The sequence below is a fragment of the Sinocyclocheilus anshuiensis genome, unplaced genomic scaffold, assembly GCF_001515605.1.
Source record: "Sinocyclocheilus anshuiensis isolate Anshui unplaced genomic scaffold, SAMN03320099.WGS_v1.1 scaffold1659, whole genome shotgun sequence".
Lineage (NCBI taxonomy): Eukaryota > Metazoa > Chordata > Actinopteri > Cypriniformes > Cyprinidae > Sinocyclocheilus > Sinocyclocheilus anshuiensis.
This window is the reverse complement of record NW_015551112.1, coordinates 166,381-183,641: the sequence shown is the minus strand read 5'-3', so window position 1 is coordinate 183,641 and position 17,261 is coordinate 166,381. Positions and strand designations below refer to the sequence as shown.

The 17,261-nt window shown below is 37.9% G+C and overlaps 1 protein-coding gene, 1 long non-coding RNA gene and 2 pseudogenes across 2 annotated transcripts; all 4 read left to right on the top strand.

Moving 5' to 3' along the window:
- Positions 1-582: 582 nt before the first annotated feature.
- LOC107662979 (uncharacterized) lies at positions 583-2,590 on the top strand. The gene is made up of 4 exons (XR_001631265.1): positions 583-615; positions 783-827; positions 1,741-2,179; positions 2,554-2,590. It is a non-coding gene; the product is annotated as an uncharacterized LOC107662979 (long non-coding RNA).
- Positions 2,591-3,277: 687 nt separating this feature from the next.
- On the top strand, positions 3,278-10,092 carry LOC107662970 (interferon-induced very large GTPase 1-like; annotated as a pseudogene).
- Positions 10,093-10,096: 4 nt separating this feature from the next.
- On the top strand, positions 10,097-11,514 carry LOC107662969 (interferon-induced very large GTPase 1-like). The gene has a single exon (XM_016453106.1). It carries the CDS (start codon positions 10,097-10,099, stop codon positions 11,051-11,053), a length of 957 nt encoding a protein of 318 aa, XP_016308592.1. The 3' UTR covers positions 11,054-11,514.
- A 4,152-nt stretch (positions 11,515-15,666) lies between these two features.
- Positions 15,667-17,261, top strand: part of LOC107662968 (biliverdin reductase A-like) — a 6,989-nt pseudogene continuing 5,394 nt past the window's right edge.

Here is a 17,261-nt window from a genome sequence, read left to right as displayed (position 1 = left end):
CACTTTGAAAGGGAACTTCTTAGGATACAACTGTAACCCTGGTTCTCCGAGAAGGGGAACAAGACAGTGTCTCATTGCCATGCCATTGGGAGTGCCTGCACATCTCCTTCAGACAAAGAAGTTGTTGACATGTATTACGGGATCCCTCTTTTAATTCTGGGCATTCCACCTATGGTGTCAGGGACTGTCGCAGGTTTTCACATACCTTTAGACATTGGTCATGCAAATGGCTTTCCCCATCGTCTTTTCCCCTTCTCAGGGAACCATGGTTACATTTATAACCCGAGATGTTCTCTTACTTTCTACATACCTTCTGTGAGGTATTATTTTAACTTTGACTCGTTTACCCATTTTAAATAAGCTTTATCGTTACAATATTTTTTTTCTTGTGGTTTTCTAATAAACATGTATTGGATCAGTGTATTAGGTAGAGCTGTTTTTTATACGTCATGTAGTTAAATCTAGGCAAATAAGGTGAGGTGCTGCTTATGTAACAAGTACCTTATTGTTTACCAGAAATCACGTGATTTGTTTGAACAAGTAACCTATTTTCTCTGTAGCTCACATTTTCATTTGTAGTTGTTCCGGACCAGTTCAGTTTTTAAAGCAAGTTAGGTATGAACTAAATATGTCCTAAGATTTATAGAGATAATCACTATGAACTTTATCATTGAGAGGGTGAAGTTGTATGATTATATATGAGGCTGTTTGTGATGCTCTGAGTAAGAATTTGATCACCCTAATGCCTTCATAAGCAGTGTGTAATTTTTTTATTTTTTCAGTATATTGAGGCCAAGCTTGGATGGATTCCAGTCGCTGATCAACAGGTGATTTTATTTATTTTTTATTATTATTATTTTCTTCATGCTATTTGTTATATGTTATATTAATATATATTTAGTCTATATTAGATTTTTGGTGCAGGGTTGGGCAAGCTACTTGGAAAATGTAGTGAGCTCAGCTAGTAGTTACTCTACATTAAATGAAGCTTCACTATACTGTCGGCTACACAGGTCCGTGTATGGCGGTGGCTTCACTAACTGATCCAGGATCAGTGATCATTTGCAGTTGTATTTCCGATTTGAGCTTGAGCTTCAGAAATGCTTGGGAAAATGTAGCTTGTGTGGACGTTACCGCACTACTTGATCAACAAAAGAGCTTAGCTACTGAAAAGCTATTTGATTCAGAAAACAGTGATGCTACCATGCTATTGGGAAATGTAGTAGCTACGGCCCATCACTGTATCACATATTAGATGATTTACATTGAATCATGTGCATCCACAACCTTTATTTGTTCTTTGCCAAAGACATATTCATAAGATTTCATCTTTGTAACTTTATTAATTTGTTTCACTAAATAACCAATAAACTATTATGCTATTTAATGTTGCTTTATAAATGGTCCACTGGGGGTCAGAGCTATAAGAAGCTATAGCTATAAGGGGTTGTTTATTAGGGAGTGGAGTATGAGCCATATGGTGTCTGGTGTATTAACTGCCATATACTTATGCAAACAGCATTTAAAACTCATATTTTACATATTACATAAACCTTTTTTGGAGTTAACGCATTACGTGTTTGCAGATGTCACTTGGTTTGATATTTCGTAACTAATACATTTTGTGTATGTGCAAAAGTGTGATGTATGTGCAAAAGCGTGTTCAAATACTTTTTAAGGTGACTGTATATTGTCTTGTCTGATTTACCAAAACTGGTTAATGTTTATTTTTCTTCCCAGTCATATAATTATGGCTCAAGGTACAGATGATAATGTCATGGACACCTCTCCTGAATCATATGGAGATTCAGATTATGTAATGGACGCTTCTGCAGTTTCATATAAAAATTCAGATTATGTCAATCCTCCAGTGACACATCAATATACAGACGACATTATAGACAATCCTCATGAAACAGATCAAGAAGCAGATGATGTCTTGGCTCCTTCTCCAGCAACACATCAAACTCCAGATAATGTGATGGACAATCCTCCAGTGGCACATGATGAAAGATATACAGACAACTTGAATTATGACAATCATGACTCAGTTGTGACAGACTCAGCCACTAAAATAGAATTTTAGATGCAACCAACTCCAGTTCCTTTAATATCTCTTGATCAAGACCTTGGTGTAAACACTCCAGGAACCTCAAATAAAGCATGTGAAGAATACGAGGTAAATGTGATAGCACTCTTAAAATAAAGGCTTCAAAAGTGAATTTTCGCAGTGATGCCAGAGTATGAAGCGTGTAATTCAAAAAGAAAAGAAATGTCTTTTTAATGTCAGTGTTCTTGCTGAACTTTACACACACTACAGAGCCAGATGTACGTGGACACTCCATTCAAATTTACAGGTTTGGCTAGTTCAGCAGCTACGCCCCTTCTACAAAAGGCACAGATGTAGAATAAACATACAAGTGTGATGTTCAGATGTCCACATACTTTTGGCCACATTGCATAAATGCATGTAAATGTTTGCTCTTGCACAATTATGCAACCTTTAAATAATCATGGTAATTAGAAACAGATAATTTGATGTTCTTTCTCCAGGATAAAGTGAAGCCAGTAGAAGAATTGAGTAACCCGAAACTTGATGGTAATGCAAACATAGCTTCTTTGTACTTTGTACTTGATGAATGTATGATTTATCTCACAGCAACACAGTTAGCCCTAGGGTAGGCAGTTTCTTCCAGAATTTTTTTTGTTATAATGGTTGAAAGTCCACACAGCCAATAGCGAGAGGGCATGGCTGCTGTAGCAGGCTGACCAGAGGGTGATTAACCAGTGTAGAAAAAGTAAGGTGTCACTAGTGGCACAGAAACGGCCTACCCTATCTTTAAGAAATGCAACTACTATTTAAAAGTTTGGAATAATTGCAATTTTTTTTTACGTTTTTGAAAGAAGTCTTTTATGCTCACTAAGGCAGCATTACAGAATATTGTGAAACATTGTTACAATTTAAAATAACTGTTTCTTAATAATCTTAATTATTCCAAACTTTTGACTGGTAGTGTATATCATTGAGAAGCACTATCACATTATCTTATATTATGGTGCCGTTCTTATCTCTGGGTTTGAGAACAGTTCTTTGTTGTTTACTTTAGATCACAGGGATCCTGATTTGACTGTTGCATTATTTGGAAGTTCTGATGCTGTCCAGTTTGGATGTGACAACATTCTACTTGGAGAGAAACAACTCTATCTTAATGCAGAATTTCCCATGATCATTCCATTACAGAGGAAGATATCAGAACATTGTGTCTCAGTGATAAACATGATTGGCTCACATGAGACTGATCTCAAACCTCTCAATCATGTTATTGGTCAACTAGTGAATGAAAATGAAATCCATGCCTTCGTCTTTGTTGTGCAATTGGGCCAGTTAACAGATGTTGATAAGTTGAGTATTGAATGGCTACAGAGAATATTTGGTGACAGAGTTCTTTCATTTATGATTATTGTCTTCACCTATGAGAGAGAGGAAGAGTGTGACACTATAATAGATGACCTGAAGAACAGCTCTGTTCTGGAGCAGCTGCTGAAGAAATGTGGAGGAAGATATCATACCTGCAGCAAGATCATGAACAAAAAATCAGAGATGAGAGAACTGATGGACAGAATCAAGCGTCTGTTCACTGACAATAATCAGCAGTGCTACACCAGAGAGATGTACAGCTCTTTGAGAGACCCACAAAACAGTGAGTATCAAAGTGGTAACACAGAATCTATATTGATTTTTGTCTTACCAACTCCATTTTAACATTTTCTTTCAAGATTCAATTATAATGCTGCAATATAGAATCAAATATGGGGCAGTCGTGGCCTAATGGTTAGAGAGTCGGACTTGTAACCCAAAGGTTGCGGGTTTGAGTCTCGGTACTCAGCAGGGATTGTAGGTGGGGGGAGTAAATGACCAGTGCTCTCTTCTACCCTTAATACCACGACTGAGGTGAGACCCTTGAGCAACTTCTTTCCAAGGGTACTGCTCCCCAGGTGTGGTTGCCCACTGCTCCGGGTGTGTGTTCACAGTGTGTGAGTGTTTGTTCACTACTCACTGTTGTGTGTGTGTAATGGGTGAAATGCAGATCACAAATCCAGAGTATGGGTCAACATACTTGGCCACATGTCATGTCCTTTTCCTTTATTATAATTCATATGGAAGTTGTTAGTGGAATAATGTCTCTAAATTTTAAAGGGGTCATATGATGTTGCTAAAAAGAACATTATTTTGTGTATTTGGTGTAATGAAATGTGTTTATGTGGTTTAAGGTTAAAAAAACACATTATTTTATCCGCGGCCGACGGATTCGACGAAGGAGCAGCTGGCGGGCTTGCGGCAACCACATGTGACGACCCCAGGCTGGACTCCGCTTCGTCCACGGTGAAAGCCGATCCGGCGATCGACAGCGCGAAGTTGATGTATTTCCTCAGCAACCAGCACGGATCAGCTCCAGGCATGACGAAGCGGATATCGTTCTCTTTTGGAAGGCCAACCAAAGTAGTTTCGCTTTCACAACGAAACACACAGCGTCTTCACGACATGACGGCGACGGCAACAATACTACAGCGAGAATAAAAGTTATGCCTTCTTTCTTTGCGTGAACATTTGGGCGGCGTTATGCAAATCTTCCCACATCGTGACGTAGACATATGGGGGCGTGTTAGAACGAGCCGTTTTAGGTAGGCGTGGTTGACTCTTAACTTTTATAAAGAATATCTCTTTGGATTTGAGACTTTAGTCTTTGCAACTTTACAGATCCTCTTTATGCACCAAGAGCTTGCAACACTCCAAAGAGAAAGGAAAAGTTTAAATCGCATCATATGACCCCTTTAAATTCAACACGATCTCAATACTATTTGTAGCAGTGGTGTGCACAGACCTCCGCTTGGGCAGGGGCAAAATCACAGTTCCCCACAGTTGAAACCATGTTGGCCAGATCAGAGGGGCACTATAACATGACCAAAAGGGCACTTTAACATTAGTTTGAGCTACTACTCAGTTGGACACTAAGTGGCGCTATAATTTATGTTTTATTTCAGAACTCTGGAACCATAAGGGCTAGAGTAAAAATATATAAAAACAATTATAATTCACTGTGAGAAAATTTGTCCACGATTTTAACATTTTTGGAAAAAGAAAAAACATGTTTGTTAACTTCTTACAATTATACAAATATATATCTGCTAAACACAATGTCTAAACTTAATGTGATATTGCAAGATATGACTGAATGTACTGCTGTTCATAATTGCCACTTGTGCTTTTATTTTATTATGTCATTTGTTAATGGCTCAATCAACTTTGGTGTTTTTGAATCAGCATGCTTTAAAGAATTAACTCACAAGAGCTGAATTGGAACTTGAATCGGAAGTCTGATCGTGCTGTTCGTTTAAAATTCTTCAAAAAGAACTACCAAAGAATCTTTTCCTCTGTTTTCATAAAATCAAGGTGCAGAAATAGAAGTAAGCATCGGTGACACTATCACACAGCCTTTGGGGAGCTTGGACCTAACCGATAAAGGAGAAAAACAAAAGGTAAGAAATATATGCATAAATAATAGGCTTATTTTTTCATAAAGTTATTCATAGTTTTCATATTTTCACCTTGATCATAAGGGTAATCAATTTGTCATCTGGAGTAGGATTAGCGGCTCTAAAGTAATTGTCACTGTACATTTATCTGTGTTTTTTATATTGTTTAAAAATGGTTAGGTTTGAAGGTAGGAGTAAAGGATCTAAAACACATCTAAATATAGTCAAATTTTGATTTATGATATTGATGAAAACAGATTTATGTTTCTACAGCTGTAAATACGTTATAGTGTTAATGTTTTAGATGCTGTCAGTACAATGTTTGGTAAGTTTCAGTGTCTATTCAAATGTATAAATATGTTTGTTTTTGTACCTGCAAATGTTACATACAAATATGCATAGCCTAACAGTGAGATCAGGCTGCATATTTTATACTTGTCATATGTTCTAAATTTTATTAAATTATCAGAAAGTGTACAAATTAACATTCTTTTCCATGGCTTTTCAAACTTCTATTTACAAGTATTATGGTACTTTCAGCTAGGTCCAGAGCAACTCATTGACAGTATTCATCTTGAAGGAAAACATCAGAAACTGAGAACTGTAGATTTCCTTAAGCCAATTGTACAGTCCCAAGACTCTTGTGCAGAAGAGGAGCTGGCTTCAGTTTTTCTACAAAAATTGATGATGATGGACTACAGAGCAAGATACTTCCAGATAAAATAGAATAATGAACAACATCACACACAACAAAGGAACAATGACTCATCTGAAGATGATGCTGATGCCTTTGATACTATTTTTGGAGAAACTGCTAAACCCTCAGATGAAACAAACAAATTAGATGCGGTCCACTTAATGGATGTTCAGATGGCTGTGTTTCATTGTGCTGATAGTTTCCTAAAGCAGCTTATGGTGACTAAACTCTCACAGTGTCAGTATGCTCTGCCTCTGCTTGTACCCAGTCCATTCACACAACATATTGAGTTCCCACTCTGGACATTTCGACAAATTAACAAGAGCTGGAAGACAATTGATGATACAGGTAAAATCTCTAGCAAATTCCTGCCAGTCTACAAAGCAGAAACCCCAATGGTGGCTTTCTTCAGGTTTGGTCCTGCATCCTCATCCAAGTCTCAGCTGATGAACAGCCTGATCAATGAGAAACACAACACATTCTTCCACAGGAACTGCCCAGGCAGCAGCAGAACCAGAGTGCTGATGGACGGAGTGGTGGAGATCGATTGGTACTGCCCTTCTGGGGAGAAAACAGACAGATTTACTCATTGTGTTGCGTTCTGTAACCTCCATGGTGATGCAGGAGCCCATGAAAAGCAGCTGGATATCTTGACTAAAATGGCCTCTGTATATGTTGTTATTTTACCACAACTTAACAAGAATGACAAAAGCATGACCAAGATCCAAACCTTCTACAAGGACTCAAAGCCACTAATATGCATTCTTGCTGACAATGATTCGGCTCTGACAGAAATGCGGAAAGGGAAATACAAAATTGGTTTAAAAGACAGAAATCAGTCAGTTGTATTTGAGGAAATCAGAAGAGCTATAAATAATGGACTCTTGTCTACTGAATCATGTTCCTTCTTTAAACTTGAAGACATAGCCAAACACTCCAATATCAGAGTAGATGAGGTTGATGATGATGACTGCAGAAAAGGAAAAGAGGCAGCACAGCAGATGCTAAATTTACTGAAGGATAAAGATCTGACTGAAATCAAAGAATCATTCCTGCCATGTCAAGGAAACCTGTGGCATCAGTGGTGCCAGAAGAATAAAGAACTTCATCGACCTACATTAGGAGAACTACACAAAGAAAGCAACATTGAAAAGTACAAAAGTTCTAAAAAATCAGAAATGCAGAAAATCCGTGAACTGCAGCAAACATCTGACCTCAGTCAGTTTATCCAAATCTTTATTCAAAAACTGAATTCACAAGAAGGAAAAGCGGTGGTATATTTTCTGAAATGGCTGGGCATCCTGCTGGACGACTACACCAGTGAATGTCTTTCAGCCCTTCTTCATGAGTATGATGAAAAGTGGTCAACTGTCTTAAATCTTAAAAAGAAACATGATAAATCACAGCAGCTGACAGCTTCACAAGTAGAACTTGAGAAAGTATCTGAGAAACTACAAGCTGCAACCTTTGGCTTGGAGCACATACTGAGAGAGATCGGTCAGCTATATGAATCATGTTCATCTATGAAGAAGAACAAAAATGACCTGAAGTTGAACTTTTCTTCTTTTCCAAGTCTTGCAGCAGAGATGATGATCTCTGGATTTCCTCTGGAGCTGATGGATGGTGATGCTGCCCATGTTCCTCTGATCTGGGTTACTGCTGTTCTTGATGCACTCATCCAGAAACTGGGAGACAAGAAGGTCTATGTGTTGTCAGTTTTAGGGATTCAGAGCTCTGGGAAATCCACCATGCTGAACGCCATGTTTGGACTGCAGTTTGCCGTCAGTGCTGGCAGATGCACCAGAGGAGCTTTCATGCAGCTGGTCAGAGTGTCGGAGGAGATGAAAGCACAGCTAAAGTTTGACTATATGCTGGTCGTTGATACTGAGGGACTTCGTGCCCTAGAACTGGCTGGAAGGTCAACAAGAAATCATGACAATGAAATGGCCACATTTGTTGTTGGTCTTGGAAATATGACATTGATCAACATCTTTGGAGAAAACCCAGCTGAGATGCAGGACATTCTTCAGATTGTTGTTCAGGCCTTCATGAGGATGAAGAAGTTCAGACTGAATCCAAGCTGCATGTTTGTGCATCAGAACGTTTCAGATGTTACAGCTGGAGAGAAAAACATGGAGGGAAGGAGACGACTGCAGGAGAAACTGGATGAGATGACGAAACTTGCTGCTAAAGAGGAAGTTTGTGATACAGAGTTTTTCAGTGACGTCATTGCATTTGACGTTCAGAATGATGTGAAGTATTTTGCACAGCTCTGGGAAGGCAGCCCACCAATGGCACCACCGAACCCCGACTACAGCAGAAATATTCAGGAGCTGAAGGACACCATTCTCTCAAAAGCTTCTAAATCTAATGGCATTACACTGTCTCAGTTCAGAATGCGTATTAATGATCTGTGGAGTGTACTGCTGAATGAAAACTTCGTGTTCAGCTTCAAAAACACACTTGAGATTGCGGTATACAGAAAACTGGAAACTATGTACAGTGACTGGACGTGGAGCCTCAGGAGTGCCATGTTGAGTGTTGAAGACAAATTCTACAACAGAATTGACAATGGGAACATTAAGGTTCAGGAGCATGAGTTGTTGGCTGACATGAAGAATACAAAAAAGCAGGTAGAAAAATCTATGATATCTTACTTTGAGGAGGACAAAGACAAAGACATTCTGTGTCAGTGGCGAGGAAGATTTGAAACCAGAATCGAAGAGCTTCATGATGACCTTGTGAAGGGAACAAAACGAAAGTTGGATGAAGCCATTGAACAGAAAAAAGCAAGGGAGAAGGTGGATAAAAAACGGACAGAGTATGAAAACAAGCTTTTCAGTCGGAGCAAGGAATTAGCTTTCAGTCTCAGAAGTACAGGAACAGATGAATACATGCTGAACGAGGAGTTTGACACAATGTGGAGTAAATGGGTCACTGAAATGACGGAAGACTCTCCTCCACTGATAGACTTCAACTTTTGGGACGATGTGATAAAGATCTTATCCAAACACTATGAATTGTCTCTTGTATAGGAGCGATTAAACCAGACCAACTTCAAACTAATAGACTACCAGAGTGGTTATTGTGACTACATTACGCTAAAGCATCGAGAGCACTCTAATGACACTGTATTTTCAGAGGAAGCTGGCAAACGCTCTAAGAAAAGCAAGAAAGAGGTATGAAAGAAGATTATGATGTTTCCAGCTCAAATGTTAATGTCAGGGATAGAATATGTTAAAGGGACTCAAAAGCAACCAGAGAACATGGACCTAAATGCTGAATGTCATTACTCGATAAGGGATCTGACTGATAAAATTACTGAGAAAACTGAGATGATAATGGAGAAAGCACTAGTTGGAAAATCAGGCTACAATGCTAGCTACATTCAGGAAATAACAGACTGTGTTAAAAAGTCAGTAAAGCAACATGAATCTGTGGGCCAAAAATACAAACTGAAAAAGGAGTTTACCATAGATCTCATTCTCTACATGTGTGACATTGCAAGACAGACTTTCACTGAACTCCACAAAGAATTTATAGAAGCAAACGACCCAATAATTAATTTTGGGAAGCAGAAATCTCAGTATTGGAACATGTTCAAGAACTTCTACAAAGGAGCTACAACAACAACAAACATACTGAGTGAATTCATCTGCAGCAAACTTGAGCCATCCATCCTCCAAGCAGTTTACAACAAAACGGCTATTGATTTAGCTGCACGTATGAGGTCTGACATACAAGCATTACGTGAGAACAGACCAAATCTAGAGAAACACTGTGGTGGTAGTAATAGACAAGTTCTCGAGATGGATAGAAGCTTATCCAAGAGGGCGTGCTACAGCTGCACATACTGCTAAATGTATGTATGAAACATATCCCAACGTCTCCTGGTCTCTGCTTCGACGAGGAAAAAGTTTCCAACAACACATTCTGAGATCCCTTGCAGAAAAGGAAGACTTTGATCAGTACATAGAATACATTCATAATCCGAGAAGACACTTTAAACAATTCATAAAGAATGAAGTGGACAGATACTACACTGAACAAAACAACATGATTCTAAAAATGTTCAAAGGAAATCTAAGAGAAAAACAGCAGATTGTAAGTAATGCAGTCAAAGCAGCAACAGCGGAGGTCAAGAGTCAGAGTGGAGACGGCAACATGTGGTTCAGATGCTTCACCACAGCCCTGACAGATGAGCTGAAACTCACAGAAAGCTCATGTGGTGATCTTAGTGAAATTGAAGACTTGGATTTTCTTGACAAAGTTTTAGGTGACAGTCTAAAGGAGAGGATGACAAAACTACAGGACAGTTTTGCAAGCATTAATAACATAAAAATAAAAATGTGCAGGAAAACCCCAGATGAGATTTTAATTGACCACTTCTGTCAGTGCTGTTGGGTTCAGTGTCCTTTCTGTAAAGCCATCTGCACCAATGCAATGAAAGGCCATCCTGGAGATCACTGCGTTCCTTTCCACCGCAATAACGGACTGAATGGATGGCATTACAGAGGAACAACAAATTTGGCTACTGATTTCTGTACAACTGAAGTAGCGAGTGACAACTTTTTTCACCCAAATTCCTCAGATTATAAAATCCCCTTTAAAAAATACAGAAAAGGAGGCCGTAAATATGCTAAGTGGAGCATCACGCCTGACCACTCTGAGCTGCCGTACTGGAAGTGGTTTGTGTGCAGATTCCAAGATGATCTGGAAACATACCACAGTATGACATTCCAGGGAAATGGTGAGATTCCATATGAATGGAAAAGGTACACAAAAAAGGAAGCTCTGGAGAGTTTGGATAATTACATGTAATGAAAAAGTAAACAAATGATTCCAAGATGATCTGGAAACATACCACAGTATGACATTCCAGGGAAATGGTGAGATTCCATATGAATGGAAAAGGTACACAAAAAAGGAAGCTCTGGAGAGTTTGGATAATTACATGTAATGAAAAAGTAAACAAATGGCATTCTGTCAGCTCCCTGTTTACAGATGATATTTTGACATCTTGTTTCACACAGTAATGTTTATGAAGTTCTGAACATAGATGCAGATTTTTTTTTTTTCTGGCAAGGTTTATATGAATACTGTTATATTTTGCTGTGAACACTGCTGAGCTTTTTATTTACTGTAGATACATTGATTGACACTATAAAATAATAGAGAGACAAACATGTGACTGTTAAAGCCAGTGGGAAATGTTTAATTATTTGTTTTGTTTATCAGAGATAAAAAAGCACCATGACTTGTTAATCACTTTAATCTTTTGAAGGCACTTATAATAAAACATTTTTGATTTGTACTCATGGTTATTATAGACATATTGTAGGTTTACAGGTTTTATTAAATTGTGTGATGATGTAAATTCTGAATAAAGCTGAGTGAATTAAATAAAATCTTTTTTCTTTCTTTCTTTTTTCACATATACACAATACATACATAATACCTATGCGTCACTGAGGTATGTGAAGTAAAGTATGTAAAAAAGTTCTATAATGTGAATAAGTTTATGTGCATATTTGCTTTAACAGTGACAGACAACATGTAAACAGAGCAAGATAACTTGTTTAATGGAACATACACATTTTAATAAACTTTCAACTGCAAAGCGATATTTTTAAACTCAACAGTATTTAAGGTTAAGAAAAAAAGCCTGTTGCTCTATATGCATTCTGCATGTGCAGGACTTACTTGTCAGCAGCTCTTAACCCTCATGTGGTGTTCGGGTCCTTTTTGCTTGGCAAAAAATTTTTTTTCCCGAAAATACTAGTTAATGTTATCGCATTGGACTGAAATTTAGTGACTTTGTTCACAAAGGGTATAACTACTTCTAAAAAAAAAATTTGATCATTTTCATACTTTTTTGGGGGAGATTTTTCACTTTGTTACACTTGTGGTGTTCCTAGGCAAAAATGACCCGGCCTCAAAAAAATTCAAAGTCACACTTGTGGTGTTCCCGGTCAAAAATGTCCAGCCATTCAAAGTGAATGGGAAAGAATGACAGTAATAGAAACTATTAGTGTTCAGGAGCATGTTGATCATTTTCACGTTCACATATGTACGTGTGGCATCCAATATCATTTCATCAATCTGATAGTATAACTCTCTTTCTTTCTCTCTCTCTCTCTCACTCACCCACACCCACACCCACACACACACACACACACACACACGAACTGGCTTCACCCTGCTTCAAAAGAATCTTTCTTTCATCTTCTTTCTTTCATCACACCTTCTAAACAAAATATTATGACAATAGGTATTGAGGCTTTCCTGTTCTCACAAAGCAGACAAAAGTTTACTAAAAAATGATTTAGCACAAAGACAGAGCATATAAATATTGTTGAACCATGAAATGTTCTCGATATGGCAGTGCAGTTTTTTCATGTCACAATGGTCAGATTTGTTGTTGCATGACATTGTCTCTGTATGACAGTGTCGGTGTTATTTTTTTGTGACAGTATAAATATTGGTTTGTTGTTCCATGAAATGTTCCTCTGTAGGTGTGTTTTGTTTAGCTTTTGCAATAAACTCAATAATATGGAGCCAGAATGATCTCAATAATAATTCACGCAAAAGACGCGATGCACACATGCGTAACCCAATTCACATGCATAAGAAATATTTCACGTGCACAAAAAAAAAATATATATTCACAAAAACCAATGCACGTGCACAAAATAAGAATATATATTCATAAAATACGTTTCACAAATGCAAAACACAATTCACAGATGTACAACTGTGTACAACATTTTTGAATGTTAAAAATTCACAAGTTTATCATGGGTTGTGAATGTGAATCGCCTTGGATTTGTGTGTGAATTTTGAGACCTTCCTGGCAGCGAACTCCTCCCACGCGAGACACTCGTACTCTTTAGCCAATCAGATTTGACCCTGTCTGTCGACCAATCATAACCCACTGTGTGCCTACCTGGATGCTGACGTCATCAGCGCGAGACCACCGTTCCAGTTATGATTTAGCAGAGGTAAGTGCAGTTGATCGTTTTATTTCAGTTAACTAGCCAAGTAAAGGTTTATCGTTTTATTTTTAAAACTGGGAAGTTAAATCGGTCGTTTAGACACTCAAAAATGTGAATAATGTAATCCAGAGGCTGCTATGAATACAGATCGTGTTCCCAAAAATGCAGCTGTCTTGTGCTAGCCACAATGTCTGGCCAAAATGAAGAAAGGGATTATACTCATTGCCGTTTTTGTTCACCAACACTGGGTGGCCAATGTCCAGCCTAGCTGCCTCTTAGACTAACCCTGCCCTCATAACCATAGCTTTATAATGATGAATAGACCTCAGTGTATGAACAACGGGATATTTGTACTTACCATTTGTGCAACAGGATGCAGTGTTCAGTTAATACACACTAATTAGAGGAATAATCTAATAATGATCTGTTTTAATGCACAAGGTAATTTGATTAGCTGTGCTGATAATATACAGTTTTATTCTATCTTACCTTTTAAAAGTTTGTCACAGCGGTCTCTTCTGCTGCATCTCTACGGCGCTGATAGTATTAGCGCTAACTTCCGGGAACTATTGAGCAGCTCCACAATCCGCCATTGCTGTAAAAAACTGGTCCATTGGAGTGAATGGAGTTGTCACAACTCTCTCTCTCTACGGCTCTAATACACACTAATTGTTTTCCTTGATTTTTCAGGATTTAAACACTTTGGCACAACATCTGGATGACAGTTACAGGCGTCTTCATTCACATTAATCTCTATTTCTTTCATGTACATCACTTTATGTATTCATTTCTTAATGTAATCAACATTCATTTACTTTTCATATTATATTACTGTGATTAACCATTGCTAATGTTATTCTTATGTTGTGTTGTGTATTGTAATCTCATAGATTTTTACATCACAAGACGATTTTGGTAAGCAGCAGTTGTATGTGCTTGGTAACAGTTGTGGAATGCATGCTGGTCAGACAAAGACTGATCATAAAGAAGAATGCAACAAAGATTATTCAGTTATTTTATCACTTTATCTCATGCTTTCTGCTCTTTCTGTATCTGCATCTCTTGTAAAAATATAAGAGTTAACATGCCAAGGTGTTAACTGCTTTGAATATCAGACCAAAACCTGGCACGTCCTGACAGAGAGAGATAGTGAAAGACTGGATCTTAAACATTTGATTAATTGACTTCACATGATGTATTACACTGATACAATTATCATTCAGCTATAAAATTTACTTGAAAAGAATGCTAAATACTCTAAATGAGACACTATACCAGCCATTCAATGTAACTGAGGTTTAAATACTGGTGAACTTCTAGCACAGCGTCAAACTGGTATCAAGCCAATCTCAGACCTATGCGAGAGACATATATTCAACTGTGCTACGTTTGTACTCCATAATTGTCAATTAATATTTTATGTTACAGGCACATTGCAATTAATCATGGTCAGGTCATTTCATGGACATTTTATTCCCAAAGTATTCAGAAAACTTGAATAAACTTTAATAAATTAATAAATCTTATACAGCAACTGTAACAACTGACTTGTTTTGAATGTTTTAATTCTGACATAAAACCAGAACAATAACAAGAACATTTAACAATGCATAAAGCTTTACACCTTGAACATGTACAAAGTTATGGGGTCCTGTTACAAACAAAACAAAAAATGTAGTAATAGTGCATGACTTAAAAAGCTGTTGAAACTGTCAATGCTGGTAATGCAATGTTTGATTTTAAAATGGGTTTCAAAGGATGAATTTCGAGATTTTAAGTTTTCAACTGATATACAATTTCTGATGATTTCTAAAGTGTGATCGAGAAAAAGGCAACGAGGAAGACTTTTTCTGACTCCTGTTATGATGTGGATTTTTGAGGTGCACTCTTGTCATAAATTAATCTATTACTTTTCCTACATAATTTGTAACAAAGAAACAGTGGTAAAATATCAAGGAGTCTTAGACCTTTCCAACGATATATAGTTTGTCATGATTAGCTTAGGATTTATTTGTAATATAGTGAAGTAAACTTAGGCGTCCCTCTGAAGGGACGGGTGACAGTTAAGGTTTCAAAGGATGAATTTTGAGATTTAAAGTTTTCAATTGATATATAATTTCTGATGATTTCTAAAGTATGATAGAGAAAAAGGCAACAAAGAAGACTTTTTTTTTTGACAAAGGTCAGAACTCCTGTTATGATGTAGGACTTTAGTCTTTGCAACTTCAGGGATCTTATCTATGCACAGCTTGTAACACTCCAAAGAGAAAGGAAAACTTGAAATCGCATCATATGACGACCCCTTTAAATAAGTTTAAGTTTTTGTATATTTTTTTTCAGTTAACATGTATTTTATTTCAAAATGTTATGTTTATTTAAAAAAAAAAAAGTTAAGTATAATAACCCTGATTGCATCCATCATTTCTGTGATAGCTTCCTCACTGAGTGGAAACAAGGACTCCATCTACAGTCTGGCCATGAATCAGACAGGAACTGTGATCATCTCAGGATCTACAGAGAAGGTTAGTCTCACAGTTTTGTGGTTTTAGGTTTCAAGGAAGGAAAATTGTAATTTCAACTGCAGGTTCAAATAAAAAGGTTTTGATTGTTGGAAATTTTTTGTGTAATTTTTAAATATTTTGTCAGGTCCTGAGGGTCTGGGATCCACGGACATGTGCTAAGCTAATGAAGCTGAAAGGCCACTCTGACAACGTAAAATCATTATTGTTAAACAGAGACGGCACTCAGGTAGGACTTCAACACAGCTCCAGAAATAATTGCAAATTTTGTATATCACATGTGCATGACATCCCAAACTATGAGAAAATATCTTTGGAATCCGGCTTTTCGAACTGAGATGCAAAAAATCTTATTTTATTATGAATGTGATTTGGATAAGGTTTGTAAACATCAGCTTTCGTCTGTTTTTTTTTTTTTTGCTTTTCAAACAGCTAAATAGATTTACTTCAGATATGCCAGAAAATCTGATATTTTTTTACCTGTCTGAGCACAGCCATAGTTACTCTAACTTTGAGGTTTTTCATCAAATACACATGTTAAACCTGCATTGTTTCTCTGTCTAGTGTCTCTCTGGCAGCTCAGATGGTACGATACGCTTGTGGTCTCTCGGTCAGCAGAGATGCATCGCCACATACCGGGTCCACGATGGGGGCGTGTGGGCCCTGCAGGTGAACGAGGCCTTCACGCACATCTACTCTGGCGGACGTGACCGAAAAATCTACTGTACGGATCTGCGTAACCCTGACTTGCGTGTGCTCGTATGTGAAGAGAAAGCTCCCATCCTGAAGGTAAGCTTGAGCTGCTTCGTGTTTGAAAATATAGAAATGAAGTCATTGTTAAATGTAAGTGTTCAGTCCTTTAAGAAAGCTGCTCTTATATATGATGTTTTCTCTGTGCAGATGGAATTGGACAAATCAGCTGATCCTCCTCAAGCAATCTGGGTGTCCACAACTAAATCATTTGTAAACAAATGGGTAAGTTATGTTTCAGAGATTTATACACAGTAGTGTATATGTACAATCAAATTTAAATGCATTGAACTGAATGGAAATGTTCCTTTAGCTCATATCTGTCTGTATTTGTTTATTTGTCAATCTCAGTCTCTAAAGGGCATGCAGAACTTCAGAGCATCCGGAGACTATGACAACGACTGTAGTGCCCCTTTAACTCCACTGCCAAACAAAGTAGTTTCTCTTTCACAACGAAACACAGCGTCACAAACGGCGGGCTAGAGTGAGAAGCCGGCGGCTAGAGTGAGTGGAGGCCGGAGGCCTAGAGTGGGCGGAGGCCGGCGGCTAGAGTGAGCAGAGGCCAGCGGGCTTGAGAACGGTGCGGCCGGCAAATTCGATGAAGGAGCGGCCGGCGGGCTTGTGGCAACCACGTGACGGAGCACCTTCTAATCAATAATCCAAAATTTGATAAAAAATTAGCCTTCCCTTTATGAGGTGATATTTGACTCCTTAAAGTAATTTACAGTGGAATTTTGTTTTTACCTTTGTAATGGCATTTTTCTA